The sequence below is a fragment of the Harpegnathos saltator genome, unplaced genomic scaffold (assembly GCF_003227715.2).
Source record: "Harpegnathos saltator strain DR-91 unplaced genomic scaffold, Hsal_v8.6 scaffold225, whole genome shotgun sequence".
Classification (NCBI taxonomy): Eukaryota; Metazoa; Arthropoda; class Insecta; order Hymenoptera; family Formicidae; genus Harpegnathos; species Harpegnathos saltator.
Genome location: NW_020230012.1, coordinates 567,138 through 591,768, shown reverse-complemented (window position 1 = coordinate 591,768; position 24,631 = coordinate 567,138). Strand labels below are relative to the sequence as shown.

Genomic DNA, 24,631 nt, shown 5'->3' with positions numbered 1-24,631 from the left:
TCTCTCTCTCTCTCTCTCTCTCTCTCCCTCCCTCTCTCTCTCCCTCTCTCTCTCTCTCTCTCTTTCTAACAAAAACATTACTTTTCGCGTGCGCACAGTGCGAATTTCATTTCACGGCTTTTTCACGTGATGTTTTCACGAAGAAAGCGCAGCTCGCTTCGCCTAACCCCTTCATCTCTTTTCTCAATAGCACTGTTGACGCGACTAGAATATACGGACGTCAATAGACGCGCGCCGTAATAATTGCGCATTTTCACCCTCATGGAAAATGAAGTTAGGGATTTCATTATGTAAAGTACAGAGCAGACTGACAGCCTTTATATCCGCGGATGTTATCTCGCGTTCTTTTGATTGACAGTACGTGCGTGCAAACAGGAGAGAGAAAGAGAGATCGCCAGGGGTTCCCATCGTCGACAGTATTAGGATATTCAGGAGGGCCCCCGGTCGGCGTTGCGTTGCGTTGCGTTGCGTTGCGCTGCGCTGTGCCTTGGCGCGGCCGGGTGGACGTCGCCGCTCCCTGGTGGGGAGACGACGGGCGTCGCGACGCTGCTCGGTAGCGCCAGGAACTAAAAGTCCGGGTACCTCCGCGCGCCAGTGCCGAGCCCGCGATCGTGGCGAGCGTACGCGACGTATCTCGTGTGCGTGTCCTGTATATAATTTTTCTCTCTCGCACGCGCGAGAAGGCCCGCGATCTTTGTGAGCGCACTGTCGCACGCGACGGCCGCGCGCGAACCGACGAGCACGAACGGAACGGACCACGACGACTTTCCTTCGACGACGGTTCCTTCAACGACAACGTCGTCGTCGTCGTCGTTGTCGCCGCCGCCGCCGCCGCAGGTTGCGCCGCTATTTTCACGGGCAAAATCACAACACGCGTCGCGCCGCTCCGTCTTCGCCTTCGTCTACGTTTTCTTCAGCGTCCCCCTCCTCGAGGTCACGGAGCGGCCGCTCGGGAGCAACGGAGTTCCCGATCCAGGATTTATAAAGGAGGTCGATGTCGAATTTAAAGCGGGGTCGTTCACCACCGCGGGGAGTCCCGGGCTCTCGAGGCGTCTTTCTTTAGCCAGAGCGACCGCGTCGGCGGTCGGTCCCGCGGGGGCGTCTCGTTGACGATGAGTCGTACTCCGACTGCTTTCTCTTTCTCTTTCCGTCTCTCGTACATTCGTTTCGTTCCTATCACCTCTCTCTCTCTCTCTCTTGCTCCTGCTGCCGCTGCTGCGGATCATGGAAGGTCGATAACCACGGGGCGAGACGTGCATCGCCGAGATTTTCCGATCGTGATTTTCTCTGGTCTCGTTGTACTTATTCGCACACGCACACACACACACACACACACACACACACACACTTTTTCTCATTCTCTTTCTCTGTCTCACACTATTCTTATTCGACGTCAGTTTTATCGTAGATTGCGGAACACTCGCGACATAGTCACTTAACGAGTCTCTGAGCTTTTTGCCGGCCAGTCGTTCGATAATTGGCTACAGTGAAGCTGGCTTTTCGTCGTTTTCATCGCCGACGAAACGATTGCTGTGTGTCCAATGCGCTGTGTGCCCGGAAGAACCGCAAGGTGCCGACAGGTGTTTTTGCCAAGGAAACATGGTACAATTGGCTGAATGATAGATGAGGCACGTAGCAGCCTCGTGATACCGAGGTCTCTTAACGAGCAGTGGATCAGCGGCGCCGTTCGATATCGACGAGAACCTCTTTTGTCAGCCCTCTGCGATGAAACGATACTTTCTCGGATCGCGAATCATTGTGCGTTTCCAGCAGGAAACGATGAATTTCCTGGAGATGCGAGCTGGAAAAAACTCGAGAACTCGATCAGAGATCACCGTTTCTATCTACGTTTCTAGCTACGTTCCGATAATTGTGATTTTCGAATAATCCGCGCGGACGCGATTCGCCAAGTTCGCAGCTCGATTTCTGTCGCTCTCCTCGTGCCGAACTCCACTCTGTCTCGCTTTGTCCCGACAATAAGCAACCTTCTCGCTTCGACCGTCGCAAGCAATTACACGCGGCGACGTTTAATATCCGCTTAATGAGTCCGGCCGCGTTCCCGAACAGCGTACCGTGATCACGTATTTCGTGCCGTCTCTCGCGGCTGTTTCGCCCGCACGTGTGTTAGGTTTTTCCCTCGTTTCTCCTCCCTCGCTAAAAAAAAACAACAAGGAAGAGAAAAAAGAATCGGGCTCGAGAAAAAAAGAACAAACGTTGCGAGAACGCAAGTTGAAAAGTTGCGCGTATTTAGGCTAAATAGCGCGCGCTTTTACACGCGCGAAAGAACGCGCAAGCTATGACGACGCCGCCGCCGCCGCCGCCGCGAGACACTCTCGTTAGCGTCGCGAGAACGCTACCCCCAATATACGGTTTAGTTAATCGTAACGCGGGATCCCGCTACGTGTGAAGCTGATGAGCGCGTTTTAACGAGCGTTTTCAGTTAGCACGGTTGGCACGACATTCCGTACCCTCGTCGGTCGGCGAACAGCCCGCAGGACACACACATACACTGCCACCGACGTACGTTGAGTTGATTCCCCCAGGTTCAGCTGGAAAAGGAGAGAGAGAGAAGGAACGAGCGAGCAAGCCATATTAGCAAATTCGATTCGTCACTTTAGGATAACTTCCCAGAGTTTCTCTTGACGCCACGAGGCGGATAGTCGAGCGATTTTTCGTCATGCTCGCGAAATCGACGGCGGATCGGTGCCTGGGCGTGTCGCGTAATTCCGCTGCCGCCGCCGCAGTCGACGATGACGGCAGGAGAGAATTTCTCCTTCGACGGTGCCGACGAAATGCTATTATTTGGCTTCTCTTCTCCCACGCCTTTTCTCCCGAAAACTGCTTTGGGCGATGAACACGAAACTCTCTTCTCTTGCGCGCTCTCTCTCTCTCTCTCTCTCTCTCTCTCTTTCTTTATTTTTTTATGTAGTTCCTCATGTAAAATCCACGACGAGCTAAAACGGAGTTATCGTAGGTAGCGTAGGAGTCGTGTTCGTGAAATGAAGAAGATTGCCACGGGATAATAAGAGAGAGAGAAGAAGCGGTAGGAGAACCGACACATTCTCTATCCCTCCGGCGGATAATGTTAATTATCGCGTTATCGTGGCGCCTCGGTGCGGGCGTGAGTACAATAAAGGAATGCGAGACATCGCCGCAAGGTCGGCGTGATTACTTTTCGGCCCGTCAAAACTCCAAACTTTCTGAGAAAAGCAATAAATTCATTGGTCTCTACTTTCCGAGAACGGATGCGCATTCGCCCACTTCGGTTTCGGTAACCCCCGTTGAATTTCCTCTCTTCCTCTCTCTCTCTCTCTCTCTCTCTCTCTCTCTTCCCCTCTTTTCCCCTTCTCTCTCTCTCTCTCTCTCTCGTGATTCAAGTTTTAAACTAGTAAAACTCTGTCGGCCTAAAACGTGAGGAGACGTATAAGTAAATTCGATTTAATAGCGCAAGTTGAACCATACATCACGATTAAAGCGGAACCAACTCGTGCGGGCAGACTTTTCGTTCAAAGAAAAACAACTTGGGATGTATCGTGGAGAATCAAGGAGGCCTGGGGGGGGGAGTGGGGGTAGAAAAATTGTACGTGTTGCAATTTCGTTCTGCGCACACTGCGACGGCGGCCGCCGTCTCTGCTTCATTCGTTCCTTGAACTCACGAAATTTTTCACATTATCCCATTTTCGAGCACGTCCTTGAGCGAGTCTTTTGAGAAAAAACAGCATCGCAGGGCGTTTCTCTCTCGCTCATTTCTTCTCTCCCCCTCGGAATGATGCATCGAATGTTTGAAACACATCGAGAAATCATAACATCCGCGACGTAACTCGGGCGCGTAGGGGAAACTCGCGCTTCTCGTTGGAACGCGCGACCACATGTGCTTTTCTTTGTTCGACCCAAGGAAATTTCCAGTGAGAGCACAAAAGTTCGTGATGGATTTCGCGACAGATTCCTTCTGTTGTACTCAACATAGTATCGTAACGCTATGCTCGTTTTGGTTTCTACTAGTAGTGGTAGCTCCGTAGCAATCCGTGTGCAATCACGTTACCGCGTATCGATCGAGCAGCTCAATATAAATAATGAGATGGTGAAACTTTTCACTGCCACAGTCGTGGCACGTACGTTCGCGTATATTAATGCAACTTTGATTGCCCGACAAATAATCTTGGAAGTGGAGCGCGATCCTTCGTAAATGTCAAGTTCGCTCGACATTTACGTCCGTGCGATAATAACGTCGTCGTCTTCGTCGGGACTTTCTTTACGGCGCTGAAGAAGTTGCTCGGTGAACAAAAATGACGGAGGTTTCGAGAATATATTCCGCCGCAATTTCGTCGGATCGATCGCGCGCGGCCGTATGACCGCAAAGCTGTAATTTATCAACCAAAGCCGAGCGTCTATTTCGTAATATCCCGCGTCGAAAACTTCTCCATCTATATTCAATTATACATTTATATATATATATATATATATATCGCGTCTAGGTTGTTTCGCATATATTTTTATATCTTTTTTTATACTTTTTCATACTTTGCTCACAATCTTGAGACGCTTTGACGGGGAAAGAGAAGGAGAAAACGAAATTCTCGAAACGACGCGCGGGTCATTCGCGCGAAGAGGATATCCGGTGTGGCGCGTGGGAAAGGTGTGGGTACTCGAAATTGCCGGGCTGGGGGAGGGGGGATGGACCGCGGGGCGTTCCGTTCATAGATCCTTTAAAGTTGCCCGAGCTCGAGATCTTTTAAACTCGAGTACGAAGTTGGCTGGTGCGGAAGAACGCCGCGGAGGCTCCGGCAATTAATCACTTAGCGGTTTTATTCAATTACGTCTCGTTGCGGAGCGCAGAGTGCCGTTGAAACTGGCGAGAGAGAAATAGATGGAGTGAGTGAGAGAGAGAGAGAGAGAGAGAGAGAGAGAGAGAGAGAGAGAGAGAGAGAGAGAGAGAGAGAGTGAGGGAGAGAGATAGAGGACGGGAAATACAACGAAAGAGCGAGAGGGTGAAGGAATGTCGGGGCACGCGGACGGTACAGGGCGACCGGGAAGTTACCGTCGCAACCGAGGGAGCTTCGGAAACCTCGCAAAAGTGTTATTCGAACCGTGGATCGCAACGGTGGTCCGCCGCAACGTCAGGCGCCGCGCGGGGTCTCTTCTCCATTTCCCTCTCTCGCGCGTGCGTACCTTTAACGAAAAGTCAGCCAGGTTCTCGCCCACGTTTATATGCACTCGCCGCGAGTTCATCGATCATCGACGATAAAGCCTGTCGAACCGAAGAAGCTGATTTACCCTTCGCCTCGGTGAAACGCGCAAACGCCAGCGTCTTCCTCCTTCTCTCTCGTATCTCGTCGCGATAAAACGCGAACGCACGAGGAAGAAATATGAACGAGGAAAGAGGGAGAGAGAGAAAGCGAACGAGACGCAGGCGTAGGAAATCTCGCGGTACATCAGGACGAATTCACGCGGCTGATCATTAGAGTCGTATTCAGTACATTCTACTCTTTTCCTGCGGGACCTCGTCTCCTCAGCGCCGTCAGCCCCGTTTCTCACTCCGCTCGGCCGGTGCGAAGTCAAGGAGCCAAAGTCTTCTCTCTCTTTGGGTCAACGTTGTTGACACTTCGTTTCTTTCCGCGAAAGTTGTCGGACGACTCGCGCGACTCGGCTGATCCTCTCCGCGAGAGTTTCCTCCCTTCTTCGTGTCGTCGAGTTAGCCCGCCGTTGCTCTGCGGTCTGCTAGTTTTGGTATCCGTGATATTCTCGTTGTCGCGTGAATCCCTAATCGTCGACTGCGAGAAATCATTGCTCGTGTCGGGGTGCGTAAATCCGCAGTCACGCCCGAGTTTTCCAGTCGGGAATGTGGGAACAGAGCGATTTAACCGGCAGAAGGACATTGCCCGAGAAAAAGAGAGAGAGAGAGAGAGAGAGAGAGAGAGAGAGAGAGAGAGAGAGAGCTGGGGACTACCCCGCGATAAGGAAGCGAGAGCTCGTCGCATCTCGCTGTTCTTCGTTCTTGCGACGAAGACTCGATCGAGGATCCTTTTGCCGGTTTCCAGGATGAACGAGGTCTAGTCCCGTCGTCGATGACGATCCAATGGGAGAGTCTACAGTTATCAGTGAAAACGCGTGACTCGTGATTCGTGGAAGATACTCACCCGTCGCAAAAAGCGGGATTCACGGAGATCCGCGGTGGCGCAGAAAAGGAACGAGAAGAAACTCGCGCTCGCGCGACGGTCCTTCGGAGGTCCTTCGGAGAACGAACCTCCAGCCGAGAGAGAGTGATATGAGTGTTGAACGCAGGTTCTTTCGTGACGTTAAACGGCGATCGAGTCGCGAGCGGTTCTATAGACATACCATCGAGTGATTGGCGAGAAAGAACCGGACGTCTTGAGGAGGAGTACCGGGTGAATCTCGAGAGAGAGAGAGAGAGAGAGAGAGAGAGAGAGGGGAGGGAGAAAGAGGAGGGGGGGAAGGAAGCAAAGTGATCGCGCGAAGGACGACCAGAAGAAAAGAAGGAGAGGGCGGAGGTAAAGGAGGACGAGAGTTACGGAGCCACAGTGTGTTCTTTTTGGTAGCGTGGAGGGAAGCGAAGCTACGAAGCGCGTGCGGCGCAGAAGAGAGACAGGAAAAGTGAGACGAGCTGGAGGACGACCGGGTGGAAGTAGCCTGTAGGTGAGAAGGAAGGTGAAAAAGAAGATGCGGTGCCATCCGATCGTTCTCCTCGCCGGCCTGCTCACCGTCGCCAGTGCACAAGGTCAGTCTCTCTCTGCCCGGCATCCTACCGTCTTATTTATTCTTATTCTTCGTTTCTTACTATGGTGCCAATTATGTCTTACTTTGCGTTCCCCCCTCTGACCTGGACATTCCGCTGTGTAATTCCAAGGCGGCGATATTTTCACAGTCTGCGAGGAACCGTTCGCAGTTCGAGTTCCGAAGAACTCGTTGTTTCTTTGCCCGTTGGTTTCTTTCCGCGTCTTCTCCTTCCTCCTCTCGTCGGAAATACATATCGGGGAGGCGTCCCAGCCGTGAAGAGTAGCATTTCGCTCGATGAGACCACGAAGTCACCGCGCGAGAAGTCTCGCGACTCAGTCATCGCACGATAAGCACGACGGACGATAGTCCGGATGTCGGAGCGGCGGAAAGAAATTGGTAGCGTCACGTCGCCGCGTCGGGATCGCGTTTAACGTCGCTTTAGGGTCGCTTTGATGCGCGTCCGGCTCATAACAATTAATTATACCGAGACTCGGAACTATATGACACGCGATATATCTCTCGCGAAAAGTTTGAGGCCTTGATAACATTAAGTATTAAATATATATATATATGAAGTTATAACACGAGTACAAAATGCAACAACCATTTGCTCTTGTCAAACTTTTTATGCACACACGGGTCTTCTGACATAGAGTAGACTGCAGTATCCGACGAGAATGACGCGAATTTTAATTACATGGTTTTCCGTTATACGAGCGGCAGTATAAATTCCCTCTCCGTGTTTCTAACTCGCGAAAGTTTTCAAATAGCCGCCGGCAGATGTAATACTCTGTAAACCTTCTCAATTGGTGAGCCGCCAAAGACGATACTCCGTCAAACGCGACATGTTTACCAAGTTTTGTGTGAGAAATTGAACGATATATTGTGTACATATCGATAGCGATCTCCTGATCGCTTTCTGGAGAGCCGAAGGGGAATTGTTTTTTATTAATTACTAGCAAATATTTAGTCACACTGGTGCTTTTCTTCGTTTGACAATGGCTGCGTTCAGCCGAAAAAGCTATTTTGCAGTTGTAAAAGCCTGATTGGTATGTACGCCCTCAATGTTGACTGAATTTAAGGGCACGTACTAGTGCATTCATGAATCCTACAATTGCAAAATAACTTTCTCTGTCGCACGAGTATCTAATGACGCAAAGCGCTAATTTAGCATGATGCACCGATTTGTCGCGCGCGCGTCTCCACGCGCGAGTTCCGAGACTCGGTAGGAATACGCGTGTATATGTACATGCACGCACGGGGGAGAAGGGGGTGGAAACTCAAAATCCTCCGCGTACGGTGTATGAGTTTATCGCGACAGAATAAATCGCATTTGTCGTCGACATAGAATCTTGCGCGACGCAACTTTTCATCCCTGTCGGATATTTCGTTCGCAACTGAAATTTGTTTAACACACCATTCAGTCTATTTCCCTAACAATGGCGCACGTGCCGACATTCACGTGTAACGCCGTGGTTTCACGCGTATCTGGTGACGTCTACCCATTGTCGCGGGCTGGCCATTAATCATCGTCGCGCGAGGACGCTTCCTAAAAGCAACTACAATATTATTTTACCAGAGTGGCACGATTCTCTCTCTCTCTCTCTCTCTCTCTCTCTCTCTCTCTCTCTCTGTTCCTACCCCTACAGTTCTTTCCTTTTCTTTATCTTTTGCTTCCTCCGTCTCTCCCTCTCTCCCTTCTTCTCTCATCCTACTTCTTCTCATTTTTCACCCTTTTTAAAACCAAGTTTTTTTTTAATCATCCATACATGACACGCAATATTACGTCCCAATGAAAGAGAATATTGCACTCACTCTCTCTCTTTCTCTCTCTCTCTCTCTCTGTCTTGTCCCTTTTCTCTTTCTCTCTTGACGTTTCTACCCTTCAATGCTCTTCCCTTGAATTCCCCGCTTTGAAGCGTACAGAAAGGGTGACAGCAACGCGAAGGGTGAAAGGCCGCGACGGAGATTACGACGCACTTAGCTCTCGCGGTCATTTATTTAACACGAAATTTTATACGCGGCTGAATTTTTATCGCAGTTCGGACCGAGGACAGCTCTCCGCTTTCTTATTTCCCCGCGTCGCGTGGAACCGTATCGATAAGGACTTTACTGTATGTCCGGCTGCGTATGTCCGTGCTTGAGTCTCGCGCGTTTATCTCTCCATTATGAAAATATTTATAATGGCGGGTTTTCGGGGCATAACTTTATTACTATTATTATTATTATCATCATTATATCCCGGCAACATATAAAGCGCGGAGATTATCGGCGGCATTTATAAGTCGATGTTTCCGCCAAATTGATTTTCCAGGGGTTTCGTTGGCTGTTTGCTGGCTTAATTATGCGTGCGACATTATTTCCGCGCTGCAAATAATGCCGCTCGACGCGCTCATTAACTCTTTTATGATATCAATTTTTGGTCGGTAAAATAACTCTCGGCATATAATACCCGTCAATAGCGTGCTCGAGCGCGCACGCGTGCACTCGCACAGCGATACTGTATTCATTATCGCCGCGTTTTGCATGCACACGCTGAAATCCGCGCGGTTTTTATTAATGCGCGAAACGTCCGTCCCTCGGCAGACTTATTACTCGTTGTAATCTCAGAGGGAACTCCCGTTTCCGGTTTATCCGGTTCGCTTAATCGTTCCGCGACGCGAGCACTTGCGCGGCCAACATCGCCACGTGTGTGTGTGTGTGTGTATGTGTGTGTGTGTGTGTGTGTGTGTGTGTGTGTGTGTATGTGCCTGTGCACTTGAGTCTCAAGAAGGCGCACGAGCGGTCGCGCTGGAGTACCGCGTGTGCGCCTTTTATAATTCCATCTCTTTCCATGCTAATTTTCTTTTACTTTTGCCTCTCTCGTCACGTCTGATTTATTTGAATTCATCATCTCTCGACGTTAACTTTTAGTTGCATTTATTACGAACTTGAGTAGTTTCTACAGCTGCTCTCTGTAACAATCTAGCCTTTATCAATAATAATTGTAATAGTTAATATCGCGTCGTCCTCTTTATTGCGTTTGAGGGCAATTATCTCAGAGTGCCTAATCAGTTATGTCATTTCTCTTTCTCTCCTCTATTCTCTCGTCGAGGGATCGTTTGATTCCCCGAATTCCGAATCGAAAGAGAAAGAAAACTCGACACGCGCGGCGCGTGCCATCTGCCTCAGAAACGAAGCGCGATAATTTTACAATAATCCCTCGCTCAAGAGGATAATCGAAGTCAAGCCGCGCGATCCCACTTGAACACGCGGTACCCCTATTCCACTTTATGCGCTCTACTCGCGACCCCTGACCCTATGGTCCTGGCTTCTCACAGTCATTCATCGTACGGGCCGCTATCGCCGCGATCTTTCGTGCTGTTTCTGTTTTTCCTTCTCCTCCTCCCAACGAGGGTGGCTCGAGAAACTCGGTGTCGTCGTCGCCGCCGTCACCAGCACACCACCGTCACCATCGCCGAGGCCTTTTCTGTAATCAAATCCAGGCCGCACGCGTGGGTGGGCGTGCGGGCCACGCGTGCGTGCATATGTGCGTGCCGCGTGTGCGTCTGCATGCGTGCCGCACGATCACCGAGGCGTGGTCGCCAGCGAATTACGTGTCCCCGGTTTATGTTATCACCCCCGCTGCGTCACCACCCTCCCCCCCTAGAGTTATTCCTTTCGCGCACCCCTGCGAGCGGGTCGTCCGGTTCACGGTTGCCATACGGTCTCTCTCTCTCTCTCTCTCATACGGTGCCACGAAGGGCTTCAAGAGCGCAGGTTGCAGGCGCGTGTCGACCGCTACAAAGTCACGCTTTTTCTTTTTTTGCGACACTCGAGCACACATGACTTTGTATCCTTTGATATTACGAATTACAGTTTCTGTTTCCTTATTGCTCTCTCTCTCTCTCTGTCTCTCTCTCGCGCTCTTCGCGTCAAGAGCATCTTCGACGGCGACATGAGCGGTTTTCGATTATGTACCAAGTGGAGCAATCAAAGGAATAGAGTAAACAGTGTGTTGCGGTGGGTCGTTCTAAGGAAGTTCGATTATTATTATTATTTGGCGAGGTAACAAGCAACTGGCGATACTATGCGCTTCATATTTTTCTTGGGAACTGGCAGAGTCAATACTGCGGGAACCGCGGTATACACGTCTCTGATAGTATTCGCTGGCGTTGGAGACTTTTCGAATGAATCTTCGGCACTACTTTCTCAAAGCGCGCTAATGGCGAAATCGGTAAAGTTGAGCTCGAGTGTGGGAAAACACTTGCGGGACGTCTCGACGACGATACAACACGCAACGCCGCTTCGCGCTTTACCCCATGTTGTTTTAGGGACACCGTTTGACTGCGAGCACGTGCGCGTTACCCTCTCAACTTCCCCCGAGAACGCGTTTTGTGACGGTTCTTATTTTGAATCGATGAATATGCTATCTTGCCAAAAAACAAGACTTTAGTTCCTTTTAGATTATCCAAATTTATAGAAGTTAACGTTATTAGATCCGTGGACTAAATTAACCGATTCATTACACTAATATACATATTTCACCTTTCACGTTTCACATTTAATGGAAGTCGTATTATAAGATTTAGATTCTACGCTGATATAACTGAAGAGGTTCAATTCGTCGGATCGAAAAGGGAGTCGACAGACAGGTAGAGAGATAAATTAATTTGACGGAATTTATGAGGTGATGAAAAAGGACAAACGAGCGATAAGGAGACCAAATATTAATTAAAAACCAGATAAAAGATAATAGCGATTTGACTTGCGCAAGGAATTCCGCGGGATTCCCTACGCTGCGACGATACGTCGCGGCGAAAACTCGGAGAGCCACGCGTTAAACACATCTCATGCGCTGAAAACAGCACGGCGTAAAATCGGCGATGTATCTTTAAAGCCCACTATTACGTTTCATGCGAATCTCAACGCTGCCGTTTATAACCCGGCGTATAACGCGTCTCGGGTGACGCGCCCGCGATGTTCAGCCGGATTACTCCTCGCCGGGTATATGTATCGGGTGTGGTGCCATACGCGGTTATGTCGACAGCCCAAAATACAAATGGATCGTCGTGATGTCGAGCCCGCGGAGTCCCGATCGAGCGAGCATACCGTCAACGATTCCTCGTCTTGTCGAATTACTACCAGGCAATTTTGCTTGAGATGAAACAACGTGTGACGTTTACATCGCGTACCGCACACGCTTTCGCCGACCCCGAACGTTACGCGGATGATTTGTTTGCGATTTTCCGATTGCGATTTCCCGTGCGGACTATACGAATCTCGCGACTTACGGGTTATCCGCTGTACGCAAAGCAACGAAACTAATGAGTTTCAGACGAGCGATTACAGCGACTTCTCGCTCACGCTATATGAGCGATAATGAGGCGAGGTGAACGTCTACGAGTCCGCCCGCTCGGGGAGACTTGGATAAATAGCTGTGAGGGGACGCGAGAGAGAGAGAGAGAGAGAGAGAGAGAGCGAGTCTCGAGAGTGGATCAATTCTACTCGTAGATTAGAGCCGGCGATAGCAACGATAACAATAATTTGTTCCGTCGCTTTAGCGACCCGATGACGCTCGTTCGCCTTGAGTAATTGGATCGCCACGAACGATCAAGGTTGCTTCGCGTCGCGGTGAGTTTTCACCCTCGCGCTTACGTGAAAAGTTGCTCCTCGGCGCGAATCGATCAAACGCGCGCTCCAAGTATCCTCCCGCGAATCCGCGTTGAGTCGATGTCGTCCTGTCGATCTATCCATCCATCCATCCATCCATCCATCCATCCATTCGTCGTCGTCGTTTCCCGCGGCGCGTCGCTCACGCGCGAACGACGCTGTCGTCGCACGCGACCGCTCGAGCGTTAAAGTAAGCGACGACCAGTTGAGCCGGCGGGAAACGGCTCCGTCGGTCGAATTCCGCTGAGGTTTTCGCAGCGCCCAGGTGCGAGTTACCTGGCCCGTGAGGGAAGACGAATCGAAGCAACGAATCCGGAGATGCCGCGGGACGTTCACTCGCTCGCTCGTACGTTCCTTCGTTCGTTCGTTCGTTCGTTCGTTCGTTCGTTCGTTCGTACGCTTGCTCGCGTCGGATGATAGCTCGGAAATAGGGATGAGATGGGCGTTGCCCGCATCGTTGCGCTTACATCGCGAACTTGGTGGCATGGTCCGCCTTATTAAAGCTCCCAGATACCCCGGGTAAGTTTCACATACCGTCAAAGGGGATGCCTCGCGAGATGCGCGTCTTTGATGGGCTCCCTCGCGAGATCTAAGTCGCGAAGAATGTTGTTTGCCCGTTCCACCGACGGAGCGGTCCAATTTATGCGGCATTTGCTATTGCATTTTCGTTTTCCCCCTTTCCTCCGTTTCTCCCTCTCTTCTTGTACTTCTCTTTTCTCATTTTCGCGTGACTTTCGCGCTACGCGCACGTAGACGTGTATACCGTGTCGGCCGAGAGAGTTGCCGAGAATAAGAGGGTGGGAGCTCCGAAGAGCCGTTTCGAGTGCGCAAGGCCATGTATAAGGGCATGAATCTGTGACTAACAGATCGCGAGCTACGAGCGTCGTCGGATCGAGCGGAATGAGATTCGCCAATTCCTCCACCGTCGTCGTTTCGCGCTCGCGAGTCGAAAACTTGGATGTTCGTGAATCAATCTATCAGACTCTACGTCACGTTCGCCCCATAAGAAGATTAACTTCAACGATCTGACGGATAATGCGCGACTATTTACGACGGACTGAATCATATTATGTGCCCCGTTCTCGACGCTCGGCGAATAAAACTATTTCACCCTCGACGACAACGGCGACGGCGGCAATTATAACGTCGTGTTGGCCGATACACGCGCACAGCCCCCTATTGCGGTTTGCAGGGTTAATTGTATCGATTCGATACAGCTTCGGTGCACCATGAATTTCCGCGAACTCGCCGCCACCGCTGCCGTACGGCGGCGGCGGCGGCGGCGGCGGCGGCGGGGCTGAGGTTATCACGATTACCGGGGGATAACTTTCGCGTCGTATAGTAATGATTTGTGATCGACAACGAAATTTGCATACGCATAAACTACGCGGCCCTAGCCAGCGCCGATTGGAGTAGGAGTTGGGGGTGGGGATGGGAAGGGTAGAAGCCGCTACGGAGCCGGTGGAAGCCGCTCCCGCGCTTGTCCGCCCTCGCAACGTGTTCCCGCCACGACTAAACTAATCTGGGGGGAGAATTGTACACGTATGCGCGTTACTGCCACCGCTGGCAGTCACGTATACTCCCCCGTATGCCGTTCCAGTTTTCCACAGTTTAAAGCCCTTCGTGGCGCCGATCAACGCCGATAAAGTACACGTATTAACACTGCTCTGCGGCCTGCGCGATCGTTATGCTCGGCCAATCGCCCGATAGCCGATCGTACGATAGTTTATACGATGCCGATACGATCGAAATTTGTGTGCCGGCAATTGTGACGTGTCGCGTGGAATGTCGGAGCGCAGGGACAATGGCAGACCCACCGTCGCTGCGTGTGAGCGTTTCGATAATTATGTATTAGGAAATGTAATTTCCTTGGTTTTCCTCTCTCTCTCTCTCTCTCTCTCTCTCTCTCTCTCTCTCTCTCTCTCTCTCTCTCTCTCTCTCTCTCTCTGCCAGCACGTGAGAAGTTAAGATTTTCCATCGCGATCCTTTCGCGGGGGAAAAGAAAAATGTAAACCAGACGCGCGTGTCCCTCTTTCTGTCTACTTTTACCTTTTTCCTCTTTCGAATGATAATTCCGCAAAGCTTTTCCCGCTGAGCTACTTATGGCGATTAAACACGCGTAAGAGAAAGAAGATGTGCAGGGAAGCGTGTATCGTGGGCGAATGTATATTTAATTGGAAATTCATATTTGATTCAGTAAGAATTTAATATCCGCTCCGAGTAAGGTAATCGTATTATACGTAAACGTAAACGTGTGTAGCTAATTCTGCCATTGTTTACGTAAACTATGTGATATTACTGCGTATTATATGAATTATAAACGGAAATGTTATAACAGATTCATCGAACCAATTACAAGGATAATTTTCACATAATTCGGGCAAACGCGTTCCGGAAACGTGTGCTGCGTTGCTGTTCGGCCTGTTTTGACGAAGCATTGATCTCCTGCGAAAGCTATCGGACAGCTGTGTGCCAGGAGATTAATTCCGGAGATGTGCGAAACTCGTTCGTTCATCCGTTAGTTTGTACGTTTCATACACGCCGCCGTGTATCGACAAGGAGTATTTTTTCAGAATTATAACCGACTCTCTCGCTCTTCTTCGTATTCAATCGATGACGCTTCGAAATGGAGCGTTAAGAAATCTGCAATGCAAAAGTTCTCCCGCTTGACGTCGTTGCAGGTGCGTTCATCATACATCGCAGCCGGATAAATTATACAGGAAAGTAGTAACAGCGTGTTTTCGGTTTTTATTGCGCGAGCGATAGCTCGCGCAATTCCGGCCGCTGTGCCATTTTTTCCCGTACAACTTGATCGTTGTGTTCGATCGCGCTTTACGACTCGCGCTATGTGTTACGCACTCGTTTCGGTCGCGGCGGCACGTTGACTGACGTTGAAAAGTAACGCTCACGGTGTGGAAAATGAGCGGAAGGTGGAACGGAGTAATCGAGGAATGACACGTGATACCATCACGCCGACAGTGAACGTGGTGGTGGTTTTCTTACTTTCAGCGAGCCCGAGTCGTGAGTCAAAACGGAGGAAACGGAGAAAGAGAGACGCGCGCTATTATTTCGTCGCCATGTCGGATCCAACGGCATCGGGAACGACGTCTTCCGCTCGGGAGATGCACACCGGAAAAGGGAAGAGGGATTTTAAATCGCGACGCGCCGATCCGTCACCGGATCGAGAGAGAGAGGGGGGGGAGACAGAGAGAGAGGGGGGGGAGAGAGAGAAAGAGAGAGAGAGAGAGAGAGAGAGCGACCTGAAGCGCGGTCTTCTCTTCCATGTCGAAGACACAGCGTCGTCGTAGACAGCGTATTTATACAGAACGGAAATGGCATAAAACTGGCGCGCAACAAGCTATGCAAGAAGTTGGGAAGACTGAGAGAAACTAAGGGAAACGGGGGTGGGAAGGAGAGACAAGTAATGGAATACGACAGAACGCGGAAGACTGTGGGCGGGCTGGGGGAGGAGAGGAAGAAAGAGAATGTAAGATCTCCGTTCGGCGTCTGTGCTGACTTTTCTTACGCTGACGCGAAAGGCAAATCGCCGTAACGGAGCGAATCTGAATCATCGTATCGAGAGACTCCATTCTTTGTCTTCTCACCTGGTGCCTCCGTCTTTCGTTCCGTCTCGCGCCACTTCCTTTTACCTACTTAACGGCGGTGGCCTCTCTATCCTTGGAACTTGAGCTTCGTCAGTGACGACTTCCGTCTGCGTGGCGGTCTCTTTCATTCTCTCTCGCTTCATCCTCTCTCTCTCTCTCTCTCTCTCTCTCTCTCTCTCTCTCACTCGCGCGGTAAAGCTCGACAACTTTTCGTTTCAGCATTGCAAATTGTTTGGCACGAGCTACTCGTAGCGGTAGCTACTTACCTAGCGGAAAGCTACCCCCACACGTAGGAGTGTGTGTAGCGACATCCTGGCCTCGCATTTCAATTTACCCTTTTCTCTGTAACGCCGACGGGGTCTTACAGTCTCCGATGCCGCTGTATTTTCATCCCTCGGCCGAGCCGAGGTTGAGTCGAGTCGAGCCGCGTCGCGTCGTTTCGCGTTCGTTGACTCAAATTGTTACGTCACTCTTCATGTATCTTTCATACGCGCTTCGGCTTGTTGCTCGTCGTTGCGGTAATTCCGTAGATCGAAATGTGGCGTCTGTCTCGGCTGAGAGCAAAAGAGCGCGCAAGAGAAAAAGAAAGCAATCGAACTTGCACTTCCGGCAAAATGCCGCACGAAGTCGAACCAAGAGGCTCTTTCGCGGGTGACGCGGGAAACGCAATCACTCCGGGCGTGTTTATCGACAGAAGCTTTCGCGGCTGTTAATCACGTTTTTAATTAACCTCGCGCTATTATTTGCAGGCTACTTAGAAACGCGTGAATGAGTATGAAGGAGAATAACGGGTAGCGGAACGTTCATTCTCGCGGCGGAAGTGGCCACGCGACGGCCCGGCGTATCACGCCTCGCCGCGAAATCACGGCGCGGTTTATTAGGTAACTTTTAATTAACGAGACTCAATAGTTGTGAAAGCTTCCTAGGGAGGGAGCGGATGGACGTGCTGGCAAAAACCTGGCGTTGGCCCTCAGGCCGGAGTGTGCGTAGGACGGGTTTCACTATTAATCAGACGTCTTTCCAACTACCCCCGGCCGACGTTTACACGGTCCTCTCGTGAGTTACGGACAATTTTAATCGATAGAGTTAAGCTTAATTTTTCGTCCAATTAGCCCGCGTGGTCAATCTTAGCGGTGGCGAAACAGAGGCGGATTGGCGCCACTGACAAGATTCAGAGAAAGAGAACAGGATTGAGAGAGCGAAAGAGGGTGAGAGAGAGAGAGAGAGAGAGAGAGAGAGAGAGAGAGAGGTATGCAATAAAATGCAGCGGTCGATTTAATAACTTTTTTGCGTCACACTCATCGCACGCCGTCGATGCAGCAGCTCGGAGTTTCACTTCGTCGTCACGATGATTTAATACGCGTATACATGTACAACGTACGCGGCGTATCAGATAACACGGCGTCGTGAATTATAATCGAATTACCAACCGGGTGCAACACCAGTCGTTTTTCCCACCGTTAACGCACAGTCGTCGCACCGGCTGTTCGATGAAATATCACTAAGTTAGTCATAGCCGTCTAAAGTACGGCTAAAATACATTTCACCGTGCCAAATTGCGGCAGACACATTCGCCTTTATGCGGCGCACATGGTCAGCATCGGTACCAATCCGCAAGAGAGACAGAAAGAGGGGTTTTCGGCCGCGCGTCGAAGTGAAAACTGTCCCGTCGGTCATCTTCTGCCATGTATATTTTACTACGTCGAACAGTATGTACTGGTCCTTCGCCTGATCTACTCTCTCTCTCTCTCTCTTGGTCTCCTTTTTAACCTGTTTTTTCCGTCCGCTTTCTGTCTGCTGTCGCTGCTGCCGAGTCTCTCGCGAGAGAAGCGCGGGCGGGATATCGACACAGCTTCGTATGTCGCTCGGTCGGCGGGGTTCATAATTTAGCAACACGCTGGCTGGCACACCAGAGCCGATAAGATCATTCGCCGACGAAAGGTCGAAATTTATTCCTCGCGGGATGAAATTTCACGGCGTAACGAACTCTGTCGCTTTATCGGAATGAAGATGACGATAAATCGCGTACGCGCGCGCGCATGGCTAGCCGACAGACCGACCGACCGACCGACCGACCGACCGACCGACCGATCGACCAACCGACCGACCGGCTGACCGACCGAACGAACGAACGAACGGACGACCCGATCGATGACCCCCGCAGCGACGCATCGACGCGACAACGTCCGTTCGATATTCCGATTCCTGTCTCTGTTGAAATGGAAGGGTTTTCCCACTTTGCGAGATAGTGCTTTTCATTGCACCTGATTTCACGTAAAGTACTGGGACGCGGAGGATAATGAATTAATAGAAAGCGAGGGAGATCGTTTTAACGGAACGCAGACGAAGAAGGGAAACGACAGTTTCCCTCTTCTCCCTCTTGCCTGCCACCTCTCCCACCGCGGGTGTTTCGCAAAGATTAATTTGTTCCTCTTTTCATCTATGTAACATCGCTAAATTATGACGTTATGCATTCGCCACGTTGGAGGCTTTTCCTTATAAAGTGGATATTACCGGCAAGGGGAGCTAATTGTGGATTATCACTGACCGCCGAGTTATGCGCCGAGTGGAATATTCAAAAGTTTCCATAGACGTGCTCGACACGCGCAATTTCATCGATTGTATGGCAGATGTCCCAACTTCATTATTTAGCCGTTCAATTAATTCAGGCGCTTGAAGATTTAATCGCTGTGTCTGAAAGCGAACACACTCGCAGGGGACATAAACAGCCGCCCTAGTTGTACATAAGCCATTGCAAATGTCGATATTGTTCTATATACTCTCTTTACATAAAGGAAGTGAAGCAGAAAGGACGGAGAGAAGAGAAGAAGAAAAAAATCGGTATGCCGGTACCGACCAAATGTCGCCCTCGCGGTATTCCATGAAGAGAAAGCGCGATCGATTGTTCCGAGACATTTTGCGCGAAAATAGCTGACACGCTCGTCCCGTTAGTTAGTCGAAAGTTCATCTCGCCTACACGCGCAAAGTTAGCGATCACATCTTCGGAACAAACTCGCGTGGCGAGTGCCTCTTGCCTACTCGAAAGATGCCGACGAATCGAAATTTCAGCCGGTATCGCTAGCGATCGTGAGAAACGTGCGAAAGGTGCATCCAATTAGGGATAGCGTGCGCGTCGGAAATTTCTCCCCGCGCAGCCCAGTAATTGACGAGGCAACCTCCTCGGCGACCCCGGCTCGTGTGATGCTGTTTCTCCGAGGATACGCGTCTCCTTTGACCGATCAGTCGATGTTCGAGAAATTCGATCGGACCTCCACGGAGAGCACGGGAGAGAGAGAGAGAGAGAGGGAGAGAGAGAGAGAGAGAGAGAGAGAGAGAGAGAGAGAGAGAGAGAGAGAGAGAGAGAGAGAGAGAGAGAGAGAGGGAGGGAGGGAGAGGGACAGAGAGGTAGGAACGAAGCTCGTATTACGATCGATAACGCATCGTGCTCGTACCATTGTCGTCATGTAGCGTGTAATATGCACGCACGTGCGCGCGTGAATCTCTCTCTCTCTCTCTCTCTCTCTCTCTCTCTCTCTCTATCTGTCTGTCTCCGTCCCCTCTCTTTGCCTTCCTGTCTCTCCCATGGGATACGCAGGTGTTTCGCAATTTGGTAATCAACCGTATCGCGGCACGCGTGCCACTGCGAAGCGAGCCGCGTTCCAACGTGTCTCACTCGGCAGCCGTCCATTATTCGATGTTACGTAATTATATTTGTCCGCTTCTGGACCCGTGTTGCGCGCGCGCGCGTGTAATTCACGGGCGCGCGGAAACTTTCGTTTGGATTTCTCACAGCGACGGGCAATTTTTTTCTTTTCCTTTTTCGTTTTTTTTTATTTTTTGGCATCATCCCAGGATTATAAAGGAGCGTATCGCGAAGGTTTTGAGAGAATAAGCGGCATTGGATTTCTTTCGGCGAGTTAGCCAAGTTTTCTCTCTGTGTCTCTCTCTCTCTCTCTCTCTCTCCTTTTTTCTTGAAAATTATCTACTTATGCGCGCACTACTGTCGCTGCGGCAGCGACAGACGTTCAAGGCGGTCTTCGTACACGGCCCTTACTCACGGAATCGTCAGCGTAGCTGACGAAAGTCGAAATACACCCCCACGCTAATTAAAGAACGTTATAAGCAGCGGAGTGCGCGCAATGTAATTCGTGTATGTGTGTGTGTGTATATGACTGTGAGAGCGCGCGCATGTGGCTGTGCCAAGTTACTCGACAGTCGGCGCCGAGTAAAATCTATCGTGCGCAAGTAGCGCAACGTCGGCTTCAAGTATACGTCTAATTAAATTTCTGACGCGCATATATATATACGAAACTGACGTGCGCGCGTCGTACTCGCGTAGTACACTCGTCGCCGTCTATATGCGTGTGCCGCGAGTGTGCGTCTGTCGCGTGATAGCCGTATCACACTAGCGACTCGCAACTGCGGCTGCGATTGCGACTCTTTCTCATCCAGTCAGAAAGCTGCGACTCGCGACTATCGTTTGGACGGCTGTCCATTTTTCGAGTCGCAGCCGCAGTCGCAACCAATCACAGAACTCCGTATAATCACGTGACCCGCTCGTCATAATCACATTTATTTAATAGTATGTAGAAGTTGGTGATCATTGGAATAAGGTTATATCTAGTATTGTTTCATGTGTTACATATTTTTTTTTAAATGTCGAAACAATTTAATAAAGAGATAGACTATTATTTAGTAGATCTCGTAGAATGTAAACCCCTTCTCTGGGATTGTACGTGTGACAGTATGTTAACAGTATTTAGCCGCAGCCGCGATCGCCAATCGCAAGTGTGATTGGAAAACAAGAAATCGCAGTTGCAGTCGCAGCCACGAGTCGCTAGTGTGATACGGTCTTTATGCGTAATGTAAAATGAAACTTCAACCGTTAGCGACGATCGCCGTTTCTGATGTCAATACACTCATCGTCGTAGTCGTTGTCGTTTGAGAAGGTACGCTAATCAACCTTAAACTTTTAATGTATATATGCCATGCGTACGCAGGCGCACAGAGAGAACGATTTAGTTGAATCTTACAAATGCTTATTTGGAATAGTCCAAATAAATCTTTTGATTGATCGAACGAAGTTTTGTTCGACGCAACAAAAATATTTTGTTGCAGCTTAATTCCAACGAAATATTTTTGTTGCGTCAAACAAAACTTTGTTCGGTCAACCAAAAAATTTATTTGGACCATTCCAAAGCAGCGTTTGTTAGATTCAACTAAATCGTTCTCTCTGTGCGTACACGTACACTTTGGCATGTCCAGTTTTTTTTTTTTTTTGCTTTTCATATCAGACATATAAAAGTCGCAACAAAAATGCGATGAATATTGTCGTGTAATAAACTGTGAATAAACATTCGTGACAAAATTCTATTAGAAATAAGGAAATCTTGTCTTGTGATTTAACAGACGTCGTATGAGTTTCTCTTTAAAGTGAATTTTACTTGAATTTCACTTCTGAGTTTAATAAATTATTAACTTGAAAAAATTAATGCACGATGTGATCAGGTCATTAGAGATTCCTAATCGTTTGTAATATCATCTTATTACTTATCGATTTAGAATAATGCGTCACAACAGTGATCTACCTCTATGATAACTGTATATTAACATTTAAAGACCAGTATGTACGGCCATAAAATATTAGTAGGTCAACTACGCTGCCTATTGAAGCTATTTTGCCTCTTAGTGTACGATAATACGAGGAAATCAATTATCTCAGCAGCGAGCACGGCATGAACTTGAATCTCGTTTGCGTCTTTCTTCTCTTGCGTTGCTGAAGAGAGAATATTTCGGTTTATTCGATTGTATCAACGCGAAATCTTGATTCGCCAAAAAGTGTTAACGAACATGAAAACAAACGCGACAGCGAAGGCGAACGCGATTCCCGTCGTATATTATCGTGTACTGTCAGACATGTCGTCGGCGGACTAAAGTAGGACAAATGCGCCGGACGGCGGAACTCTTTGCGCACGAGCAGAAACTTTTCGCTTCTCGAATTCCCCATGGACGTTTGCCTCTTCCTTCGCCGAGACAGCCATGTGGACGTCCTCGTCGTGCCGCGCTGTATCCCAAATTGTTTACTCCCTAAAACACCGTATGTTTCGTGCGTTTCGTGTGTTTCGAGCGAGCGAGAGGGAAAAAGGGAGAGAGAATTTGAACGCGCGACGTCGCGTCGAGCGGCCTATGCGTCGTTGAAATTTCGACGATAAATTAAATTAATCATTTTAATAGATTGACGGCCAGCCGACGTCATCCATTTGCCTTTGGAATCGCGCAACAGCGCTGTAACCGATGTCCCGGCAACAGGGATAAATCAATCTATCGGATGTGGCGCGATCAACGTCAGTTTACCGCTGATGACGCATCGAAACGTCTCGCCGGCTTAAGCGAACTCATTTAGCAGATTAAACGTCACTCCTCCGGCGCCCTCGGTGTGACCCGCGTGTGTGTTTTGTTTGTTCCGTTTCGCGTTTTTACCTTTCCACTCCTACTCGTCCCGGTCATGTGTGAGCTATCCGTCTTTCTCCCTCGGCGCGCGAATCAGCTTGCGAGAACTTGGCCGATTTGTTTCTAATGCGAAGTGGATCATAGAAGCAAGGTTCAGAGGACGCGATTTTTCTGTCGCCGTATCGACCGGTACTCTCTTTCTCTCCCTCTCTCTCTCTCTCTCTCTCTCTCTCTCTCTCTCTCTCTCTCTCTCTCTCTCTCTCTCTCTCTGTCTTTCTTTCTCTCTTGCCCCCTTTCCCCTTATCTTTTCTGTTATGTGTGTGGTGGCTGCCCGAGGGCACGAATTTTTTGACGCGTCTCGTCAAAGTGACGTACGATCAACCGCGTTGCGCAACGATCTCCAAATTGAATTCCTGCCTTTCGCTTGGAAGCGGAGGAAGTGGTAGTGGTTGTTCTAGAGGAAGAGGATGCCGGGTAAGCGAACTGGAAATTCAGCATCCGATGGCGAGGCCTCTCTTTTTCCCGGTCGTCGCTGTCGTTACTCTCCAGGTTGGAGGCCTCCCGCCGGAGGATCTCCGAGAATTCGGTCGGTATCGACAGCTCGCCGGCTTAACGAATGTCAAGTACGTTAGTTCCGCGATACACTTTGGGATCCTAAGTGAATGATACGTACGGGAAAAATACCCGACCCGTGGCCCTCGGTTCCTCCGCCTCCGCCTCCTCCTCCTGATGCGTTACTTCCATCAATAAAAGTCTCCCCAAGAAATCCAGCCAGAGATCGGCCAGAAAGGAACAGAGAGAGAGAGAGAGAGAGAGAGAGAGAGAGAGGAGGGAAAAGAGAGAGATCGCATTGACCCGGAATCTTCGATTCCGAGACTTTAAGGGACGTATCTGCGGCTCCGAGTCGTGAGTATGTACCGTAAAAGAGTATTGCACATCGCCTCCACGGCGACGTCTATTACTATCGTCGTCGTCTTCATAGACAATGAGTATCGAATACTCATTGTCACGTATCGCGTCCCCGAACGCGCGCCGACTTTGAAATTATAGTTGGATCATTAGCTCGTCGGAAGAAGTAGTCTTGTTGTTTCTCGACGAAATAAAACCTATGCCGTAAAAAGCGTGTTGGTTGGTCAAGCCTGGAATAGACTATAGGGGAGATAAATTAGAAACATACGCTCACGCATCCACAGTTGATCCGAGTGGGAAGCGGCCGATGGAACCTCGGCGATTACTCGCTCGTCGCGCTCACGATAATCGGAAACTGCCGGTGCGTCATTTTGTCACTGCTGACCGAAATCTCTGTGTGTACCGTGCACTCTAAAATTGCTCACTCGTGTATTCGCGAATGAAGGAATGACGTACACGCGCGCGCGGTACGCGATCGGCAAATAACCGGTCTACTTGAACTCGACATTTTTTTGCGATGCAATGCGAACTTTTGCAAAGCGGCGATATCGGTGAGAGTATGTATATACACATACATAGGCGCCGTCATGCAGCCTACGCTCTCGCGTTTAGCGTATTCTAAATTTCGCGCGCGGCCGGCAAATCGATTGCCCGGCGCGTCCTTTTATTTTATCGTTTCACTCTAACGAAGAGCGTTTCATACGGTATCCTTTGATCATTCGATCGCCCGCGAAAATCCACAATGCGTATGCGGGCGTAAATCGCTCGTCGAGCGCGCGGTCGTCCCCGTGACGTTGCTCTAAGAATTTGCTCGCAAAACCAAGCATTTTTGCTCTTTGATATATGTACACGCGAATGCGCGACTCGTGGATTCCGTTTTATTTTTGTGCCGTTCGAACGTATCGTAATATACAAATAGTGACATCTCTATTTTTCCACCGGCGCTCTTCGTAAACAGATCGCTCGAATGGAATTTCAGGCGTCCCAGCGGTACCGATATGGCGCTCATCTCAAAACATTTAAAAATAAACTCGGAAAATGAGGATCCGAGAAAGACTTTCTTGTGTGATTAATTGTTATCAGCCGATGAATAAGATATTTATTTTAAAAGATGCTGGTCGTGCTCGTCCATCAGATTTTTATTTCTGGCATTCACGCAGCAACCTCCTCTCTCTCTCTCTCTCTCTCTCTCTCTCTCTCTCTCTCTCTCTCTCACTTTCACTCTTTTTTATATCAGATCTCTTGCTTGTTGGTGCTCAGGCGAGACATCGCGTTCGATT

At 49.7% G+C, this 24,631-nt stretch overlaps 1 protein-coding gene across 4 annotated transcripts in view; it reads left to right on the top strand.

Moving 5' to 3' along the window:
* Nucleotides 1-600: 600 nt before the first annotated feature.
* Nucleotides 601-24,631, top strand: part of LOC105190612 (synaptogenesis protein syg-2) — a 306,100-nt gene continuing 282,069 nt past the window's right edge. For all 4 annotated transcript variants that reach the window (XM_025298587.1, XM_025298586.1, XM_011153434.3 and 1 more), the window contains exons 1-2: nt 601-990; nt 6,039-6,736. In XM_025298587.1, coding sequence (XP_025154372.1) covers nt 6,679-6,736 — 58 coding nt within the window. In that variant the 5' untranslated portion in view covers nt 601-990; nt 6,039-6,678. The remainder of the gene's footprint in view (nt 991-6,038; nt 6,737-24,631) is intronic.